This window comes from Nymphalis io, chromosome 14, assembly GCF_905147045.1.
Source record: "Nymphalis io chromosome 14, ilAglIoxx1.1, whole genome shotgun sequence".
NCBI classification, from domain to species: Eukaryota; Metazoa; Arthropoda; class Insecta; order Lepidoptera; family Nymphalidae; genus Nymphalis; species Nymphalis io.
Genome location: NC_065901.1, coordinates 431172 through 453306, shown reverse-complemented (window position 1 = coordinate 453306; position 22135 = coordinate 431172). Strand labels below are relative to the sequence as shown.

The window sequence follows — 22135 nt, the reverse complement described above, 5'->3', positions numbered from 1 at the left end:
TCTTTCATCCTTAGACCAGAGTCACACTCCGGAGAACATATTAAGTAGAATAGATAAAATTATTCGAGCCTTTAACAAAAATATTTCTTAACTTTTATCCGCTTTTACATTCCTATGTCCTTTATCCTAAGTTGTCTGGGAGAGACCGCTTTCTTGGCGATAAAACATCCCTTTGTTAGTATTTATTCTATCTCAGTTTTTTCTTTTTATAAACATATTTCTTTTTATATTCAATATTATACAGAACATTTGTATATATATACAGACATGTTGTTCAGGCTGAACAGAATAGAACCATCCTATTTCTAGCCGAGGGTTTTGGTAAAGTGTCTCAATCTATCAATCTATCTTGTGGTGGCGATACACTTATAAACCAACTCACTTCCAAATGACCAAGGAGCCATAATTGTCCGATTTCATGATGATCAGTTGAGTAGTTAAGACATTAAAGCATTACAAACAAACATACTTCCTTATTTATAGTTATGATAACAATATTAAGTAATATAATTATCTATTCAAGAATTTCATACAATCACTCCTTAAGTCATGTTTATGTATTTGTATTTTGAACGAATATAAAATATACATGTATAACACTTATATAATGGCTATAAAAATTTAAAGGAAACCGCGGGCGGATGTGGTATTATAAACAAATATAAATAGACCAGAATAGAGATAGTTTCACTTGATAATGAGAGTTAGTAGCTTACTATTACATTTAGAAATAGATCATCAAATCGGCTTTACTTCTACTGCAGGCAGGGGACAACAGTCCCCTTTAAATTTGTAAAATAAGAAGGGATGCGAGATCACATATTATTACTTGTATTATGATAAATATTAACCGTTTGTAAATTCATTTTAATTAATATTTTGAGGGTTATTATATGTTACTAAAAGAAACAAAAATCTACCCTATTCGTAGAAAAAAAGGTGATTCATTACTTTACTAGTTCCCTACGTTTCGCTGTCTCATTTTGAGCAGGGTATTCCGAAAAACCCCTTTTTAATATAAATTAATTTTTAATCTGGCCTTATTTATGTCTTTATATTTTTTTCTTGATGATTGTGCTGGTATACCATCACCAAGATATAAACATAACATTTATACTTAGATTATCTTTTAATAAGTTTATGTGTATTAAATAAAAACTATAACGCTTTAATTATATTACATTATAACACCACTAAAAGTTAAAAAATAAATCGTTACTTCCATTAAGAATTTTGAGCAAAAAAGACGAAGGTATGCGTAAAATATTCAATAAATTATACTTTTATCGAAATAAACGAGCAGAATGATATTAATAACATTCGATATGATTTAAAAACCTTTAAGCGATAACGTATTTTTACAGAGTACTCGACTATATCATCAAATTTATCTCCAACCAATGCGGGAACGCTTACAGCGGCAAAACTCACAATGGGCTTAAGGCAAAGGATTGTGAGTGCGCATGTACGTCCGCGCTACGTCGCCCGCTGGCTGGCCCACCACTCCACACTCCAGTCCGCTCGCACGGTCGCGAGGTGCTGCGACGACCGAGACCTCCGCGCGACGGTGTAAACATCCAGCATTGTAAAAGTGAGATGGAATTGAGTGTGTGACACAAGTGAACGAAATTAAAAACAAAACAAAACTCTTTATTTAAACTGTGTTAGTGAAACTAAATTATTTAACGATAAAATATACTTTTAAATTAAACTTGTGCTAACTTTAGGAAAGGTAGTATTTTTTAAATTATAATTAATATTGCTTATTGTTAATTATGCGGGGCAATTGATATTTAGTGTTGATAGTTATTTTTTCTTTGGAAACGGCGTTCTAAAGTCCAATTTGTTAACATTAAAACAATAAATTACGAAACTGACTAAAAAGAAATAACTACCTGAAAAACATAGATTATAAATATTGATGTTAGCTTAAAATGCACCTCGTTCGTTGACAAATTTTGCAGTACAAGATAAATTATTACAATTAATACGTGTTCTTTTTAATCATTTTTTAATTAATTCAACGAATTTTATGAATTTACTTAAATATATATCAATAGTATTATAATTTGGTAACTTTTTTACGATATTAATAATTACTATAAATTTTAATAGTAACCGTAATTTTAAAGTTATCCTAACTTAAAATTACGATCACTCTACTTCATAATCAAAATATTCTTTATCCAAGTGGGTACTTTTAAATCATTATTTTATATGATACAATTTAATGTAAAACTACCGACGGCAATCTAGATTCTAGAATGTAGTTACTCTTTTTAATAAATAAAATACACAGTCAACTACGTACAATTAAATTTATATTACTAGTTCTAAACTAGTAATCCATGCAAAAGAAATCCATGCTTTTATCTATACGTGATCTTATTTTGTGTAATGAGCTTTATTAATTAATGTTTTTTTTAAATAAATTTTAAATTTAATAAAAGGCAAACCTATAATATCAGAATATATATATTTCGTTCTTCAGACACATAAACCCGACGGCTTCATATAAATTTCCTCCAACTATCAGTACATGACTCGATAAAGGAACTTCATTCGTTATAGAATTGTATTAAATAAAATGTGGAGTAAGAAGTATATAGATTTATCTTAAATATTATATTGTTTTATTGAACTTACTACTTTATATTATGCTCTTGCGGTATTAAATACATTGCAGAGCTAAACAAGATCATTTTAAATATTTAGTGCATCCAAAACTGTTCTTATAAATATTTCTTTTACAATGTTAAATTAAATGTAAATATATTGTCGGTTGGCAATGTAATATCTATCGAACAGAACCGTCAAATAACTCGGCAATTAAATTATAAATGATTGAATTTATATAACCGGAATAAAAATCACTGAATTCTAGCAACCGTATAATAGCGAATATCGTGATCGTCAGAAAACACATACAATGTTACATAACTGTGGCTACTATCATGACAAATAATAATAATAATGAAAAGTCCAAGCTCAAAGGTGGTACGGAATCCATAGCGCGAAAGACTGCCACTCCGCTTTTTAATATTAGTGAAATAAATTGTTTTGCATGTTTAATATTTTATATTATATTTTAACATGAAAATTTTATTGTTAATACACAGAGGTCTTTTAAGGCTGCCTAACAAAGGCGATGGCAAGTCTATTATATGGCAAGTCTGCCCATAGTATTGCGCGTCAAATATTGCTCAAAGCTATACAATAGGCATTAATTGTATTCATTAAAAATAAAAGTAATTTGGAATAGTGCAATCGTGAGTTGTACTTAAAATTCATTTTTAAGTCTTTTTTATTTATAATAGAGAGACAGACATGCGAATTAACCACCTGATGGCAAGTGGTCCCTACCACTCATAGACAATGGCACTGTTTGAATAATTATAATATCCCTTATGACTGTCTCGCTTAAAACCGTTTATTGTAGTATTGCTGGTTGACAATAGAATACGTGATGAGAAGGTGGAACGTACTCAGACAATTAACTCAGATAATTAATAATTTAAATTGAGATTATTACTTCATATAATAATAAAATTATTTGATGAGATTGCCTGAGCTTAGTAACAATAATACGAACTAACAGTGAGGAGAAATTGACAATACATTATCATAGCTTTGTATGTTTAAACAGTTAATAATCTGACTAAACTACATGATTGCTAATTAATTTATTGTAAAACAAAGGTTAATTTAACGCGTATCATGCGATGTTATCACTGACCATTCTATTAATTATGATATATCATATTTTAACAAAAATATACTTCGCGGTTTTGTACATAATGAAAGATATATATAAATTATTTACAAAAATCATTTTAGGTAAACAAAATAAATGCAGATGTTCACGATACATTATTTAAATAAGCAATTTTTTAATTTAATTTATAATGTATTTATTATGTGTAATTTATTATATATAAAAAAATATAAAGCCCTCCTGTCACCAATAGGGGAAATAGGACGAGGAAAATTTTAAACGTCAAATATTTATCTTAATATAACCGACACTACAATATTTTAAGACATCACTTGATAATCGGAATATCAGTGGATTTTTTATTTATCATCTCTTAACAGAGAAACACAGCTTTGTAGCTTACGCGGCTAGAAAAGTTAGACAACTAGCTGCTGTTAGTACTGCTTACTTAGTATGTTTTGTTTATTTTATAGTAATATCTTACAGAGTATAATTTTGGGGTCATTTATTATCCAAAATTAACTTCAGGTTATTTGTAATATTGGAGCTCAAGTTTTCCTTCAGGATGGTTCCAACGAAGTAGTAGTAATTACATCTTACGCCACGGTATAATAATATTAATTATATAAAAATAATCTATATAAAAACGTATCAACTGTATAAACGCAAGAAGTATTCTGCCCCCGCAATACATCATTAGAAGATTACTGGAACAGGTTATTCGTTAGGTTAATTTTTGTTAGCTTTTTTTTTTATATGCCCCGGGATGGCAAATGACTCTACTCCACCTGATGGTAAGTGGTAGTAGAGTCCAAACGCGACGACGGCCAGTACAGTTGGGAAGAATGTTCTGTACTAGCCGTCCCCGCCTTGCCGGCCCGCAAGATGCCTCTTCACGCCTCGTTTGAAGGAACCCGGGTAGTAAGAGGAGGGGAACACGTGAGCTGGTAAGAATTCAATTTTTTGGTAGTGCGACAAAGAAAGGAGTTGCCAAATTTCTTTGTGCGCGATGGAATTGATGTCACAGTTAGGCGGTAACATCGAGAACCAGCTCGCGTGGACTTAAGAAGGAAGGGGAAAGCAGGAATTAGAGAGAATAATTCCTCAGAGCACTCGCCGTGATACAGTCGATAGAAAGCGCTCAGTGCTGCTATCTCGTGATGCAATTGTAAAGGTTCAAGGGTGTTTGTGACCTTTACGTCGCCAATAATGCGTACTGCACGTTGCTGCAACCGGTCCAAGGCCTCCAGTAGGTACTTAGCGGAGCCATCCCAAAGGTGCGAGCAATATTCAACGCAAGACCGTACCTGTGTTTTGTATAACAGGCACAGTTGTTGTGGCGTGAAAAAACGCCGCACCTTGTTCAGAACTCCGAGTTTCCGTGAAGCTGTTTTTATAATAGCCTCGATGTAATCCCTTGGACTAAGGTCGAAGCGAACGTCCATCCCCAGCATGGCGATTTTGCTTTGTATCATCAGCGGTGTGCCACAGAGGGAGGGATGAGGGTAAAATGGTTCTTGGTAAAATGAGCTCTTCAACATTTGTCAATTGTAATCATTTAGTATCTTGTTATATAGAAAAAATACTTTTCCTATTATTCTATAAAATTTTATCTATGTGATAAAAAGAGAGGAGCTAGTATTAATTGTAGATGTTTGTAATTTGATTGATGAATAAGAGTAATTAGTAGGATATTCTCGTAGAAACTTACCTTAGTTTTATTATCCGAAACCGGTAAAATTACATTAAATTCAATTGACGAGAAAAAATATCCTTGAATTCAGTTTATTTTGGATTATATTTCGATTTTGATATCGAAACCAACCCGGTCATACCTCATATGTAAAGTATTCTAAATAAAAAAAAAACTATATGTAGGTATTTTAATTTTTAGTCACAAAGAATTTTAAAGTTTAATACAATAAAGATATACTCTTGCTATGCATAATACAAGAGAAAGCAAACAAAAGGCCATAAAGGCGCTAAGTCTCGATATTTGCATTAAGCCCCTCAAGGCTTCCCGCTATTTCCATCTAACCATGCGATCTTCCGCGTTGCCATAAAGGAATAAAATTACGTCCCAGCACAAAAAGGCCAAGTATAGGACGATTGGGTGTGGCCTTTGTAATAAATTGCCTGATACCAATAAGCTATAAGTATATGAAATGCCATTAATGGAGAATTTCTTTCACGATCAGTTGATGATGTAACCTTTTCATTAAATATTAATATTTCTTCAATTGTCAGATAAACCATCAATAAGAAGTAAGCAGGTACAAAATAATGGGCCTTTTTATAATATCCCATAGTATTTTTATCGATTATAAAGTACAGAAGCAGGTATGATGGGCGCTATCAAAAGTATTTTAGAATACTTTATCCGTAGCCCTAGCACCGAAAGGCCTCACAAAGCGGAGCTTAGTACAGTAATATAATGCATGTGTTCATTGAGTTTACAATTTTTTTTGTAGATTATCATTATAAAAGATAATTCATCTATATCTATTATAAGTATTCATAAAAGAGAGAACTTAGAATATTTTATTTAAATTTTTCAATACAGAAAAATATATTTTATTTAACACAAAAATAATTGCGTGCCATTTGAAAATGATGCTGATATTAAAGGAACGAAAATATTTGATAAAATTTGTGAAAATAACTCAATCGTTTGTACAAATATACAAAGTCAGACAAGAGAAATCGACCACGTAAATTATTTCATATATTGTAGGCTTTTGTCATCATTCATGTGAATAAGATTCATAAAATTAACACCCCAAGCACTAATTAGATGTTTATATTAATTAAAATGGGAATCACGTAATTGAATATCATAAATTGAATAAATTTTGCAATATTAATATTTAATGGTTAAATTCTATTGAATGGGAAGTCAGTTCAGTAATTGAATGCTTGAAAGATCGTTAAATCTAAACTGAAATGCTTCATAACTTTTCTACAAAAGCTTTGAGCTTAAAGCGGAATAAATACTTTTATACCTCACGTGAAACATTGATGTAATAATACGTAATAATACTCTCGGGGATTTTAGCCAAATGTACTTCACATAGGATAAAAAAGTATATTTTAATAAATCAGATTTATTTTCAGTAGAGCTGTATAAGTATAATGAAAAATGTATAACTCAATAAAAATAATGTTAAAAGCCTTTCAATCTCTTGGGACGTTGCTACGCAATATTGAACACAAAGCTATAAGTAATTATATAATCTATAAGTAATTTTTAAAACAAAGGCTTTATAAACCTTTCTGCCCTTACAAATTTTATTTATATTTTATTACCAAGTTAAAATTAACTGCTAAATAATTTTATATAACAATTACTATTATCAATATTTAAATGTACAAATAAGTCGAGATAGCCCAGTGGTAAGAACGCGTGAATCTTAACCGATGAACGTGGGTTCAAACCCGGGCAAGCACCTCTGAATTTTCATATGCTTAATTTCTGTTTATAATTCATCTCGTGCTTTTCGGTGAAGGCAAACATCGTGAGGAAACATGCATGTGTCTAATTTCATCGAAATTCTGCCACATGTGTATTCCACCAACCCGCATTGGAGCAGCGTGGTGGAGTAAGCTCCAAACCTTCTCCTCAAAAAGGGAGAGGAGGCCTTAGCTCAGCAGTGGGACATTTACAAGCTGTTACTTACTTAAATATCGTTTAAGTATCGGAGAATAATCTGATAAAATGAGCAATGGCAGAGTATTAAATACTATGAATTTATTGATTTGTTCGATAACCTTTGTAACCTAACAATTAATCATTGAATACATTATTATACGCAACTTTTATTATTATGATATATCTGATTGTCTAATGCCATTATTCTGGTTTTAATTGGTAAAAAGCTATTAAGCTTATAAAATAATAATAATATGAGTAATAGTTTTGAGTATATATATTATTTCTTATTATATATTATATAAAGCAAATTGCTAGTCTTTTTCTTGATTTCGCAAAGGTATATTCATTTTAGAGTTATATTAAAAAATATAAAAAAAAAAAATCTCGACAGAATAAATCACGAAACGTGCTCTATTTTATTTTCTTAAATTTATTGGCTTTAGGCGCTTATAATAAAATCAAAGTATGTACGTCATTTAGTGTCCAAGAATGATTGCTGCAAGTTATTTATAAACTTGTACCAAGACGTGTTGTTCATAGAATCACAAGAAAATCCAATTTAAAATAATATATTGATCTTGATATCGAATGTAAAGCATAAGGATTTAGAACGTAATCTTTTGTAGATAGAAATATAGATAATCTTAACGGGAAAAAAAATACCTTATTTATTTTATAAAAAATAAAATTAAACAAATTAAAAAGATACATTTATATTACTTTATTTGCATTTTCTTCGTTCTATATTCGTTTCGGTTTTATATGGGATTACTATGATTTGAGAAATGATATATTTACATCAAATATTCTACCGCAAAACAGCAATACTTGATATTGTTGTGTTCCGGTTTGAAGGGTAAGTGAGCCAGTGTAATTACAGGCACATGGGACATAAAATCTTAGTTCCCAAGGTTGGTGGCGCATTGGCTATAAGCGATGGTTGACATTTCTTACAATGCCAGTGTCTAAGGGCGTTTGGTGACCACTTACCATTAGGTGGCCCATATGCTCGTCCACCTTCCTATTCTATAAAAAAAAAATTAGTAAACCTTCAAATAAACAAGCAAATAGCAGTTATGTCTTATTGTCAAAGTATTTCGATCATATAATCATTTTGATTTCTATTTGAGTTTGTATTACTTTCACGAACGCTTTCAATTACTCGTACGTGACATAAACATGTTTATCGCGTCGAGGGGTATATATATACGTATATACATATGTATATACGTATACTACAAATTATTTAGTGGTTGACTACGTTATTTGAAGCGGCATTCATTACAAACTCATTATGGATCTTATCTATAAATTGTTCGGACATATTTCAAAGTAAATGTCTCTTATTGATTTTCACAATTGACTACCAGAACCATTAAGGAGTTTAGATATCAATTTAGGGTATAATAATGTATATTTTGTCGCATTTTAACATTTAAATATATAAATGAATACAACTATCATAAACGATGAAAACATGAATATATAATACATATATAAAACTATATCTATAATAACCGTTAGTTTTTGGAATTTGAATTTTACCGATGCGATGGAGTCAGCTGATAATAATAATTAATTTATTATTAAAAAAAAAAGAATTATTTCAAAAGTTATCTATTAATTTACTATTTATTGTGTTCGATTTTAAATTAAACATGATCTCAGATTACTTATTCTCTATTTATAAAATAAACAATGATATTATACTATGAAAGTACCGAAGTTTGAACTTACGTTATTTATCGCTCGTCATTTCGGGAAGACAGCCATTGATATCAAGTATCGATAAGTCCGCTCATTAACGATTCGAACCGTAGTCTCCCCGAAACATCCTCAATTCGAGTCGAATATTCCTCGATAGATAACATAAGTCAAACCGGAACGTTTCATTTATAAATATAAAACTTGTAGCATAATAAAAATTTTGTTTATCAGATTGAATGGACGATTAAAATTTTGAAAACTTAAACAAACTTGAAGTATGTCAAGTATAAGTGAACGGTGTTGCAGTGCAGTGATATTTTTGAGTACAGTGTAATAGAAACACGATGTGATAGAACGTTCACAATGTGGGCGGCGGAGCTGAGCTGTTTTTTTATTTTATTCGGTGAGTACATTTATAATATTTAAAAAGTATATAAATCGGTCACGAACAATATTTCATCCGTCTAAGTCCGTAACAAGAACCGAGATGATGGTGTGGCTAGAACACATGAATCTTAAAAGATTAAATACCAAATTTAGGCAAACGCCACTGAATTTGCAAGTGCCTAATTTGTGTTTATAAATCATCTCGTGTGGTAGTGAAGGAAACCATCGTGAGGGAAACCTGCATGTGTCGGATGAAAATTTTCCACCAACAAACTAATGCACCATGATGGAGTAAGCTCCATTCCTTCTACTCAAAAGAGAAGAGGAGGCCTCAGTCCAGCAGTGGGACATTTAAAGGCGGTTATGTCACTATATTTGCATGTTATGATTTAATATGTGTGGGTCAAAACTTGCAACTGATTTGAGCCAGTTCCTTCTCAATAAATTGAGCTTATTTTTTCACACCCTCTTAGTTTTGAATACAATCTGACAGATATAAAGTAATATTGGAATATAGTATTAAAAAAAATACTCTTAAGAGCGTAATAAGGGTGAATTGTTAATGGTGAGAAAACTTACTACTACGTACATATACTTTTACGTATACTTTTCAAGATATACACGACACAAGCTTGCTTAGTGTGGATGTCACCGGAAATACAATTAAGATATCGTTTCAGCAAACAACCCAGCTATTGTATTAAGTGTGTCATATTTTTGCTTATATTTTGCTGTAAAATAAACTATTTTGTTCTTTTTTCGATAACTATTTTATTTGTCAGTTGTTTTGAGTGCATAACTTTATATCGCGTATAATTGTGAAGCGAGTTGATATATTATTTTTATTTAATACAAAAAGCAAATTAAAAAATCGACAAACAAAATCATAAATTGTTTCTCTAAACGGCATTGTCTTATTTTAAGAAGAGCGTTAATTGAGGCACACCTATGTATATTTAAAATATAAATTATAACACCATTTCAATAATATACATTATAAATATATATAATACTTAAATACTTACAATGATTACTTATTTTTAAAGTAACTAATTAAGCTACGAAGCTATTTAAAGTCAATATTAAAACATGTATTGTTATCTGAGCAACGTATAACTTACAATTATAGATCCCTAGAATACAAATAAGCTTTTACTATTACACGATAAAGGCTTTTGTAAACGTTCTTGCGAAGGGGATAATAACGATTCTACCCTTAAAAGCCGGTCTTCAATGTAACCTAATAGTTGTTTAGAGAGCCATGTCCTTTCTGTTCCGCTGTCCGGTGTATTCGACTGAAACAGATAAAAATAATAAATAGGTTTTACAGAGAAATAAAACTTGATTATAGGTTTATATTGTTTGTTTTGTTTTGTTTATCCTTATTATTTTTAATACATTTTATTATTTATTTAGAAAAAAAAACAGCACAGATAAAAAACATTTCCGTTGTGTTGTCAAAATTATTCGAATTAACCATTAAAGTGTTGAGTATAAATATTCAATCGATATTTAAATATTACATTTTATAAGAATACGCTTCCTGAATAATTTTGAAAACCGACTTTCAACTATACATTACTAACTTTCATGCGCTTATTATTTAATTGTTATAATTATAATATATATATAGTCAATACAACATATCCCTTTCGGAAACTTCACGATCCTTTTTCGTGTTAAGATTCGAATTTGTTGTAAATGGAAATCTATTTCAGATACCATAATGAAATATTTTAAAAACAACACAGCAGTTAACGTTCTATGAGTAGAGTATAAAAAACAACGGGACGTGACGGGAAACAAAGTACATTTTTATCGTCGCTAGGGATCGACGTAATGGTCGGCGCTTCGGACGAGCTCGGTCGAAATCAGCCCGGTTAAAAAATCAACGTTATTCTGGAAAAATGCTTATAATACATACGCATAACGACTTGTTTATTAAATGTTTCGCCTCATTTCCCTCTTTTCATTGCTACGGATTAATAACGATAGAAATGGATACAAAATGAACTCGTTTGTTATTCATAAAAATCATGTGAGCAAGGAGCAAATTATTATGTTTTATAATAAAGAAAACATTTTTTATAAAAAAAGATATAGAATTTGCATTGGTAAAAATGTGTAATACTAGTTTTTTTCAACATATAATTCGATTATCGATGATGATGTCCTCCTGACCGATTTCGGTCACGGTGGCCAAATACAGTGGAGAATAGTCAACTGCGCAGGCCATATTATAGTGCACAAGTGTGTACGCAAAACAGGTGCACTCTCCCTTTCCTCACTCTCATAATCCGATGGGAAGGCAAATCCGACACAACCGGAAAGAGTTCAGGTGCAGGACCAACGGCTTTACGTGCCTTCCGTAGCACAAGAATGTACACACTTCCTATTTCCAGCCCGACCTTTGGATTGAATCCAGGACCTCGGCAGCAATATTTAGTATTGTTGTGTTGCGGTTTGATTTTTGATTTAAAATATTTAGTAAATATTGACAAATTGAGTTGCTATAGCTTAGTGGTAAGGCTTTGTGCAGGTCCGTCTGGATACGTACACGATAAACCACGATATACCACGCATAAGATATTCTACTGCCAAACAGCAATAGCTATTGTTGTTGTTTTTGTATTATAATAGTAGTTTTCCCATGTATCAGGAAAAAAATCACCCCATTATAATATTAATATGATTATTTAAAGAGGCTCTCACTATCTGCCTTGTTGGGTAAATTTATCATACAATAAAATTTATCATAGTTATACATTAAATAGCTTTGCCATTAATATGACCTAGCGTATGATATATTATGTAAATATATAATATTATTAACATGTTACCACGCCCAAATCGCTAAACATATTCAAAATGTCTTAAGTAATAATATACTATAAATATTTTAGATTTTCATTTATTAGGTTTACTAATATAATCCTAATACATAAATGACAAAACAAAAATTAATAATAAAATAGAACAATACAGAGAATTGTTATTATTAAAATAAAATTATGTTGATGACATAATATTTTATTTACACTCAGATTAGAAGTAGGACGCAAGAAATCCTCGATTTACATAGCTTTTTTAGAAACATATACATATAATGATTCAGAAAAAATATAAAAATAAATTTCGTTAATATAAAACATATTATTTATTTATTTATTTATAGAATAGGAAGACAGACGAGCATATGGGCCACCTGATGGTAGTTGGTACTAACGCCAAAATGAAATAAAATGTTAACCATCGCTTACATCGCCAATTACACTGTAATTACACTTGCTCACTCACTATTCAAACCGGAACACAACAATATCAAGTACTGCTGTTTTGCGATGGAATATCTGATGAGTGGGTGGTACCCAGAGGAGCTTGCACACAGCTCAGATATAAATTTGATTCAAACTGTTGTAGTTATATGTAGTGTTACTTACCTGTTGTATGTTACTTACTTAAGCTACCATCTCCATAAATAGCGAGAAATATGCTCGAAAACGCTATGTGGCTTATTCGTATTATATTACAAATTATATAAACATTTTTAGTTGATAATCATAATCCATACATATTATAAAAATTCAACTGATCACTGTCTGTACATGGAAGATATTTTAGTAAAACCTATATCGGGTTTAATATCTTGAGTGAATTATATTAATTGATAAAGGCCATCAACGCAATAGAACCCAACACAATGATTGTTAGAATTTTTGTCTGTTTAATTGTTTGTCTGTGCATTTGTGTACGCTAATCTTAGAAACGGTTTAACTGATTTTGGTGCGGATTTCACTAATCTATTGTGGCAAATTTCACTTAAAATTTAGTGTTTGTTTTATTTCAAACGATTTATGAATAAAACAGGTTATGTCAATTTAAGGAATCACGTCGAACATTTATTCAAAAAAATGCTATAAAATAACTATTCAGTTGAATTGGCTGAATGCTGTTTTTCTCATGGCTAATTGTATGCCTATCTAGATAGGTGCGGCAGAAACCGATTAAAAATTATATTTCCAACAAAATAAAACAAAAAATGTTTTATATACTGAAATACTATAATTCTGCTCTTAGTGATTTCTTTAAGTTATACGCGGGTGAAACTGCGGGCACAGCTAGTTTGTAATAAAATTTGAGTTTTGTACCTTGGAGCAATAGCGCAAAAGTTATCCCGTTTTATGACCTTCAATGCTAATTTAAGAGCTCGTTTATTTTCTTCATCTTGAAGAAAATAAACGAGCTCTCGATATCGAAACAACAATAAAATACCGCTAACATTCCATACGGTCATGTACACGAGTTATTTTGTCATCTATCTTACAAATGTTATATGTAAACAAATGCGAGATTGCCCAGTAGAAGAACGCGTGAATCTTAACCGATGATCGTGGGTTCAAATCCGGGCAAGCACTACTGAATTTTCATGTGCTTAATTTGTGATTATAATTCATCTTGTGATTTACGGTGAAGGAAAACATCGTGAGGAAACCTGAATGTGTATAATTTGACTGAAATTCTGCCACATGTGTATTCTACCAACCCACACTAGAGGAGCGTGGTGGAATAAGCTCCAAACCTTCTCCTCAAAAAGGGAAAGGAGGCCTTTAGCCCAGCAGTTGGACATTCACAAGGCGTTACTCTACTGTAAACAAATCTAGGATGTCGATATTCGTCTAATTGTTGTTCAACTTTAAAAATTTGCGTTATTATGAGCTGGTTATACAATAATGTGCTATCAATTTTACCTGGTGAAACTATAAATTTTCATTTTAGTACTAATTTGATTATGATTGGATTCTATATTTGACACTTTCTGGGTCAGTATACGTCTATAGACGTTATAACAAATGCTTAGCACTTATTGTGTCTAATGTAGGTATAGTATTTTAAATTAAGACAAATTTACATTTTATATACAACATTCCCTAACATTATTTTAAAAATTTTAAAGTACAATTTGTTATTATTTAATTATTACATGTTATAAGATTTCAAATTTTAATCATTTTTACTTAAACTAATTTGTTTTAATTATCTCATGTGAAATGTTTGCTAACATTTGTTAATATTTTTGTTTATATTTAAATGACCTCAACATGCAACAACAATAATTACAGCATGTCGTGTTTGCTTTAATATGGTTGTGCATTAAACAACTAATTATGTAACATTAAAATTAAATTTATTATGTAATGTACTAGCAAACCCATATAAATAAACATATTTAATTACAAAGCCCACTTCTTGATTTTATTCAGAATCAATTTTAAGAAGCTCATATTATTCTAAAAGTTTATTTATATCATTACCAAGTAAAATCAAAACTAGCCGAGATGGTCTAGTGGTAAGAATGAGTGAATCTTAACCGATGATCGTGGGTTCAAGCCCGGGCAAGCATCACTGAATTTTTATGTGCTTAATTTGTGATTATAATTCAACTCGTGTTTGACGGTGAAGGAAAACATCGTGAGGAAACCTGCATGTGTATAATTTAACTGAAATTCTGCCACATGTGTATTCCACCAACCCGCATGGGAACAGTGTAGTGGAATAAGCTCCAAACCTTCTCCTCAAAAAGGGAGACAAGGCTTTAGCCCAGCAGTGGGACATTCACAGGCTGTTACACAGTTCACATGCTGCTTAAAATCAAAACCAATATACGGACATGTTTAAGTAACGTTAACTGTTAATTAAAATCATGTACATACTCGTAACGAGGTAATTATAATTAATATTTTGATCATACTGTAACATATATAGTTATCGTGATCATTATTGGGCTTACAATAGCTATGAAAAGGATGATTGAATTAATATTATTAACTAATTATTTTGATATTGTAGTTAAGTACATTAATGAGATTAAGCTGAGCATTGTTTTAGGATGTAGAATTATTTATATCATACATTCCTAAATAGTTATTTCAAACTGAGTGCTTTGTACTATTTATCTACGTTAATATTAGATAAGGGACTGCCTTGTTGGCTTAGTGGGTCGTTCGTAAGGCTGTAGACTTCGAGGTTCAACTTTCGGGTCGGGCTAATAAAAACTCATTAGGTTTTTCTGTAAAAAAAATTTCAATGGCAGTGAAGTGTTAAAGCTGGCTGTGTTATGCTTCGGAAAGCACGTAAGTCCGTTGGTCCTCCATCGTTTCTCTGGTCGTGTTAGATTGCAATCCCATCGGATTATGAGGGTGAGGGAAACGAGAATGCTCTTAGGTTTGCGCACACGCTAAAGCACAATAATAGCGACTGCACCGTTAGTTCACTGTTCTCCATTGAGTACAGCCGCTGTGGCCGAAATATGGAGGACATAATCACCATCATCACAAATACGAAAAATAACAAAAAATGTTGTAACATATTCCAAATTATGATCGAAAATAAATGATATATTCATGATTTTAGCTTTTTATAAATAAGACTCAAATATTTCTAAGAGAATACAAGTATCGTACCCTAAACAAGCAATACAAATTTGTTATAACAGCCACATTCACGGTTCAAGAAGTATTTATACGGAGTGTTAGCTCAAGAGCAAAGTTTATTTTAGTAAAACTCAGATAAAACTTTGATAGGGAAAATTTTCGTAGCAGCTGAATTGTGAATGAAAAGTTACATAGAACAATGGGAGAAGTTTAAATAATTACATCTGTGCATTATTGTTTGTAAACGTAAGAAATACGCGCATGGTGGCTTTACTATATAACGATATTGTCGACGCTTGAGCAATTTTATTGTGAAAACCAGTTTTCGAGCGCGTTTTAGGGGGAGGGGGCTAGTGTTAGATATACAAAATGCCTTCTTTGCTTTACAAAATGCTTTCTTTTATATGTAAATAAATGCCTTTGATTTCTTTTTTAATAACAAGGTAATGAGCAATTTGCCTCTTTGATGGTAATGTATGTAATATTATACGACCGTTACAGGTTGTTCTGGCTCGACTGATTAAATACATGTTTTATAATTAAAGATTGCCGATACAATCCTGACTTCACTGAAATTATACATTATGAAAAAGGAGTAGATGTGTATCTATTGGATGAATCAAGCTTGCTTCGTACGAAATTTCATCAAATTCAGTTCAGTGGTTTAGCCGTGAAAGCGTTACAGACAAAGATACGTTCGCATTTAAAATATATTCCGAAATACCTAATCCGTAACCATATTGTCATCTTAACAATGTATCATATTATTGAATCTCTTACAAATAAATACATTATCTGTAAGATATTTTTCATCGTTCAGTCCCATGCGGGACATATCCCTAGCAAGTAATGGGTGGTATCCCTGTCCGCGCCATAGTGATCCATAGATCTTATACTAGAATAGTGGTCATCATCAATTACCTTTTTTTAACGCTGGAAAAACGCGTTACGCGTTTCGCCCACGAGAACAGTGGGGGGATGTGGGGCTCGCCAGTGTCCAAGGTGACGCCACGCCACTAAAAAACCAGCGGTACCCTTTCCGTCTTAACGAGGAACGCAACGGGATCGCTTTCGCATGCTACCGTGACGCTCTGAAAATCATCCATTACCTGCGTAAGTCGGAAGATGGATCATCAATCTAGGTTTGACCGACTACGCACTGGTAAAAAAAGGGTATCACCTCCGTGCTATTATTATAAAGCAATCAATATTCGTCTTATTTGTTATTTTTTTATATAAAATAAGAAGGTGGATTGGCAAATGCGTCATCTGATGGTAAGTGGTCACCACCATCCATAGACATTGGCGCTGTAAAAAATATTAATCATTCCATAAATCGCCAATGTGCCACTAACCTTGGGAACTAAGTTATTATGTCCCTTGAGATTGTTACACTGGCTCACTCAACTTTCAAACCGGAACATCATAATATTACATATTACTGTTTGGCGATAGAATATGTGATGAGCGGGTGGTACCTACCTGAACGGCCTTGCATAAAGACCCCATCAATTGTTAAATTGTCTTAAACATGTAGCAACGAAATATCTAGATTTTTTTAAGTATAAAGCTTTTAGGGCTTTTTTACAAAAAAAAAAACCTCTCCGTAAAATAAAATGATATCGTAATACATGCCAAAGATACAAACAGAAATCAACAATATTATGATCATATTAAAATTATCGTTTCATCGGAAATCGTTGCAATTTTCGTTTCAAAACCGAATAACGTTTCGAACAACATTAATTTGTTAGCGAGGTTTCATTTCGATCAAATCAATGGTTTTAAATGATTTTATTTCACGCAAAACGTTTTGTTTTAACACTGACAATGTTGTTAACAATTCTATTTAAATTAACTTTTATACGTAAATAAATGCTTTTGATTTCTATTTTAATAACAACTTAATGAGCAATTTGCCTCTTTGATGGTAATGTATGTAATATTATACGACAATTACAGGTTATTACGGCTCGGCTGATTGAATATATGTTTTTTAATTAAAGATCGCCAATACAATTCTGACTTCACTGAAATTATACATTATGAAAAAACGAGTAGATGTGTATCTATCGGATGAATTTCAACATTGATATTCACTGACTTGCCGTAGATGAGCGAATGGGCTTCGTGCCTTCATTTAAACTGAAGAGGAGTACTTTGCCCTTTGTGACAGCCATTGACTTAAAAAACATCTGTTACTTTGAATTTATGCTACAAATCTTATAGTCTGAATAATTATTTAAGTTTTAACTGCCTATTAAACACTTTTATATAATTGCCATATTTATGGATGATAAGATTTCATTATGTATACTAAATGAAATAAATTTGTTCATATATTTATTTCAGTTAAACTGTCTTAATCCGTTCGGTGATTCCCCCTGAAATATTTTTCGATGTTACAAAGAGAAAGTAATATGGAGTTGTGTTTTTCTTATTTTTCTCTTTTTTTTTAGTTATAGCCTGATTTCAAACAATTTTTGCTCGCTTACTATATTGAAAGAACGATTAATTATATATTATAATTTTTGATTATACTTTCGAATATTGTAGAACTGTCTAGGAGACGTAATTTAGAAGCTAATGTTGACTGCTTTAATGTTAACTTGCGGATCAGAAGACTACGAATTATGTTTGAAAATGTTATGTTCGTTGAGACATTAAGACAACACATTCAGATTTTTCTAGAAATTGTGACGTACATACTTTTAGGGCAGAGAAATAAGCTAAAGCTGGATACGAATGTCATTCGTCTTCAAAGAGTTGTTAATCCTTTTCTGGGGTTTTACAACGGCATCCCAATAGGTAAAATTTTTTTAATTAAAATAATATTAATGTAATTTTTTAAACAATCTTGGGTGAAATTTCTGCGTTGGAAATTAAACGATCGCCTTCAGGCCGATTCAAAAACAATTATAAATATATACAATTTAAAAAAAACTCGTTTAGGTACTATCCAGTACTTCTCAGTCTGATATGTTTCTTTCCGAACCGAATGAGTCAATCTGAATAAAGATCTTCATTTTTCTCTTCTCTCATTATATTTTCAGGAAAAATATGTATAATACGCTTACACTTAATATAATATTAGTCGAGAAATTGTTAATGTTGTTTGATCGTATCGTTAACGATGCTTTTTAGGGCGTTAAAAAGGCTTACGCTGATTTGATTACAAGATATACAAGAAATTGATGTATAAATAAGCCTTGGGTATTAGAAAAGCTCGTAGAAAAGCCTTGTACATCTATTTATATTTTATATAAGGCATTAATTTGCTGTCTTTATATGAATTTTAATAATACAATATTATTTATATATTTATTTTGCCTGTGACAAATTTATTTCAATAAGTGTGTAATAGTATTTTTGTAACAACGTGAAGACATCTAGCATATTGAGATATCGAAATTGATTGATATTGAACGAATCCATATTTAAAGAAAACCAATAGGTATATATCAAATATATGGTGTGGTGACATAGTTTCGTTTATATAGTAAATATATGTATCTTATCATTATAATAATACATAGCAACGAAGTATATAGTATACGCGCCACAAATACACAAGGGAGTGGCAGCGGACAGGGGCTAAGACAGCGCCATGTTCTTTACATTCACGGTAAACAAGATGGTCGTTCGTTGAGTTAGTTTCACTCCCAACCGCCAATGTGTTATCCATTACATAAATATTATAAAAAGTAGCCCTGACTCCTGAACTGGCGTTACCCGTGCGTCAGAAGTTAGTTCCTTTCCATTAAATTATTACAAACATTTACAAAGGGTCTTATTACTAATTATTGTAAGTTAATCCAAACCGTACGTGCGTAGGTGTGTAAATGTGTGTGTGTATGTATGTGTGTGTTATATTTGAGAGTGTCATGTGGATGTTCATTTATCAGGTAGTTAATAGTTTCTCAACGTCTTGATAATTATGTTGTTTTAAACATATTTTAGTTTTGTCTTTGAATTGGTAGTTATTTAGTTAGCCAAAAGATGCTTTACTACATAACATATTTATTTAATTACTAGTTTGCGCCCGCGGTACCGCTTTCTGTAATGACACGTGAAAACGTAATAATCAAACAAAAAATAAACTAACTTTCGCATTGATAGTTGTGATTATATAATGACTTTATGATTTATATATATATATATATATATAGAATAGGAAGGCGGACGAGCATATGGGCCACCTGATGGTAAGTGGTCACCAAATGCCCTTAGGCATTGGCATTGTAAGAAATGTCAACCATCGCTTACATAGCTAATAGCCAACCTTGGGAACTAAGATTTTATGTCCCTTGTAATAACATATAATAAATATAAAAAATAAACTAAAAATAATGACAATAAAAAACATGACCGCGTGGAATGATGGAAAAGATGCTAACAGCATGCTAGCAGTATTTTACTGGTGATAGGGCTTTATGCAAGCTTGTCTGGGTAGGTACCACCACCACTACTCAGATATTCTATTGCAAAACAGCAGTAGTTTCGTTTAGTGTGTTCCGGTTTGAAGGGTGAGTGAGCCAGTGTAATCACAGACACAAGGGATATAATATCTTAGTTCCCAAGGTTGGTTATATATTGGTGATGTAAGCGATGGTTAACATTTCTTACAATGCCAATGTATATGGGCGTTGGTGAATCCTTACCATCATGAGAGCCATCTGCTCGTCCGCCTACCTATACAATAAAAAAAAACATTCCACCATTGAATCGAAATACCGTTTATCTGAGCGAATACTGTTATATAGTAATAAATGATTGTAATCGAAGTAATTTTGTAATAAGTGACTTCCATACCTAAAAGCCGATCGAATCACACGCGTGATCTGTTTTATATGCATATATTATTATAAGACCGCTATTATCTATGATATTATAGTTTTCTGTTGAAAAATAATATGATCATTGTTTCTTACTGTATTCGAAACCTTTCGAATTTGCAAGAAGGTCATCTGATGGTAAGTTGTCACCACAGTCCATAGCATTTGGCGTTGTAAGTAATGTTAACTGTTCCTTACATGCAATGCTCCATCAGCATTGGGACATAGGAGGTTTTGTTCCTCGTGCCTGTAGTTACTCGGGAAACAACAATACAGAGTATTGCCTCTGAGTGGGTGGTACCTACCCTACCATGAAAAATAATAAGCATGTTAAATTATGTTCAAATATTAATATTATATTTTTCGAACCTATTATATATTGAGAACAGGAATCCTTCTTTCCGGGAAATGATTGTAATGAAATAGGAAGTTGGCTTCATTATCATTAACATAGACTAATCAAAGACTAATTACATTGGGCAATGGAAACAGTATGATGATATGATGGCTATTACATTATAATTATAAGGCTATTTCTATTAAGTTATAAAATAACAAAAATATTAGATAAAGCTTTATAGAGTGAAAAATAAACCAATTGTGTCTTTTATCAAAAGCTTTTGTTTGTATTACAAGATTGTATTTGCAAAATTTTAATCATATTTTGTATAGATGCCAGGCCAGGTCGTCGCTTTTTCAGAAAAAGAAAGAAATGAAGGAGACGATCATTTCGTTAATAAAGTCCATGCTTGAAGCACCTTTCTTTGTTTTATTTATAAAAATAAATGCTTGTTTTGTACGCATTTTATGCTTTTAACCGAGTTGAAACTTTTTACATTTGTTGTTGGCGATAACGTTAAGGTTATCTACGTAGTACCGTCAACAAAAAAATGGCGCGTTAGTCGTATCGGGTAATTGTCAGAATAAAAATTATACATTGATGAATGCCAGGTATAAGTTAGTTATAAATATAGTTTTAATGTTTAAAATTTGTTCGCAGGTGTAACAGCCGGCGGCGGAGGGTGGGAACCTCTGGGACAGCCTTACTTCGACAACAGCACGAAGCGAGAGGCTACCGCCGCCGTGGGACAACCCGCGTATCTACACTGCAGGGTCAGAAACCTCGCAGACAGGGCGGTAAGTATTTATTTATTTAACACACACTGACTTGACTTGAGTCGATCGTTGGCTATTTTATAAGGCTACAGATCTCGAGGTTTTGAGTTCGAGTGCTTTAACTCCACTGCCGTGACAAGCATCTAAGACTGTTGGTCCTGCGCTCGAAATATATCCATTCGGAATGGCGTCTCATTTCATTATACTAGTAAATTAGAGCACCTGTTTGCGTACATACTTCTGCACTATACTGAGAATTTTCAATGGGAGTTAACTCCCAAAATACGTAACC

The 22135-nt window shown here is 31.9% G+C and overlaps 1 protein-coding gene across 1 annotated transcript in view; it reads left to right on the top strand.

Annotated features, from left to right (window-relative positions):
* The first annotated feature begins 1534 nt into the window (after positions 1 to 1534).
* Positions 1535 to 22135, top strand: part of LOC126773135 (hemicentin-2-like) — a 52977-nt gene continuing 32376 nt past the window's right edge. Inside the window, exons 1-3 of the mRNA XM_050493760.1 lie at positions 1535 to 1732; positions 9306 to 9477; positions 21728 to 21864. Of these exons, the coding sequence (XP_050349717.1) occupies positions 9438 to 9477; positions 21728 to 21864 (177 nt within the window). The 5' untranslated portion in view covers positions 1535 to 1732; positions 9306 to 9437. The remainder of the gene's footprint in view (positions 1733 to 9305; positions 9478 to 21727; positions 21865 to 22135) is intronic.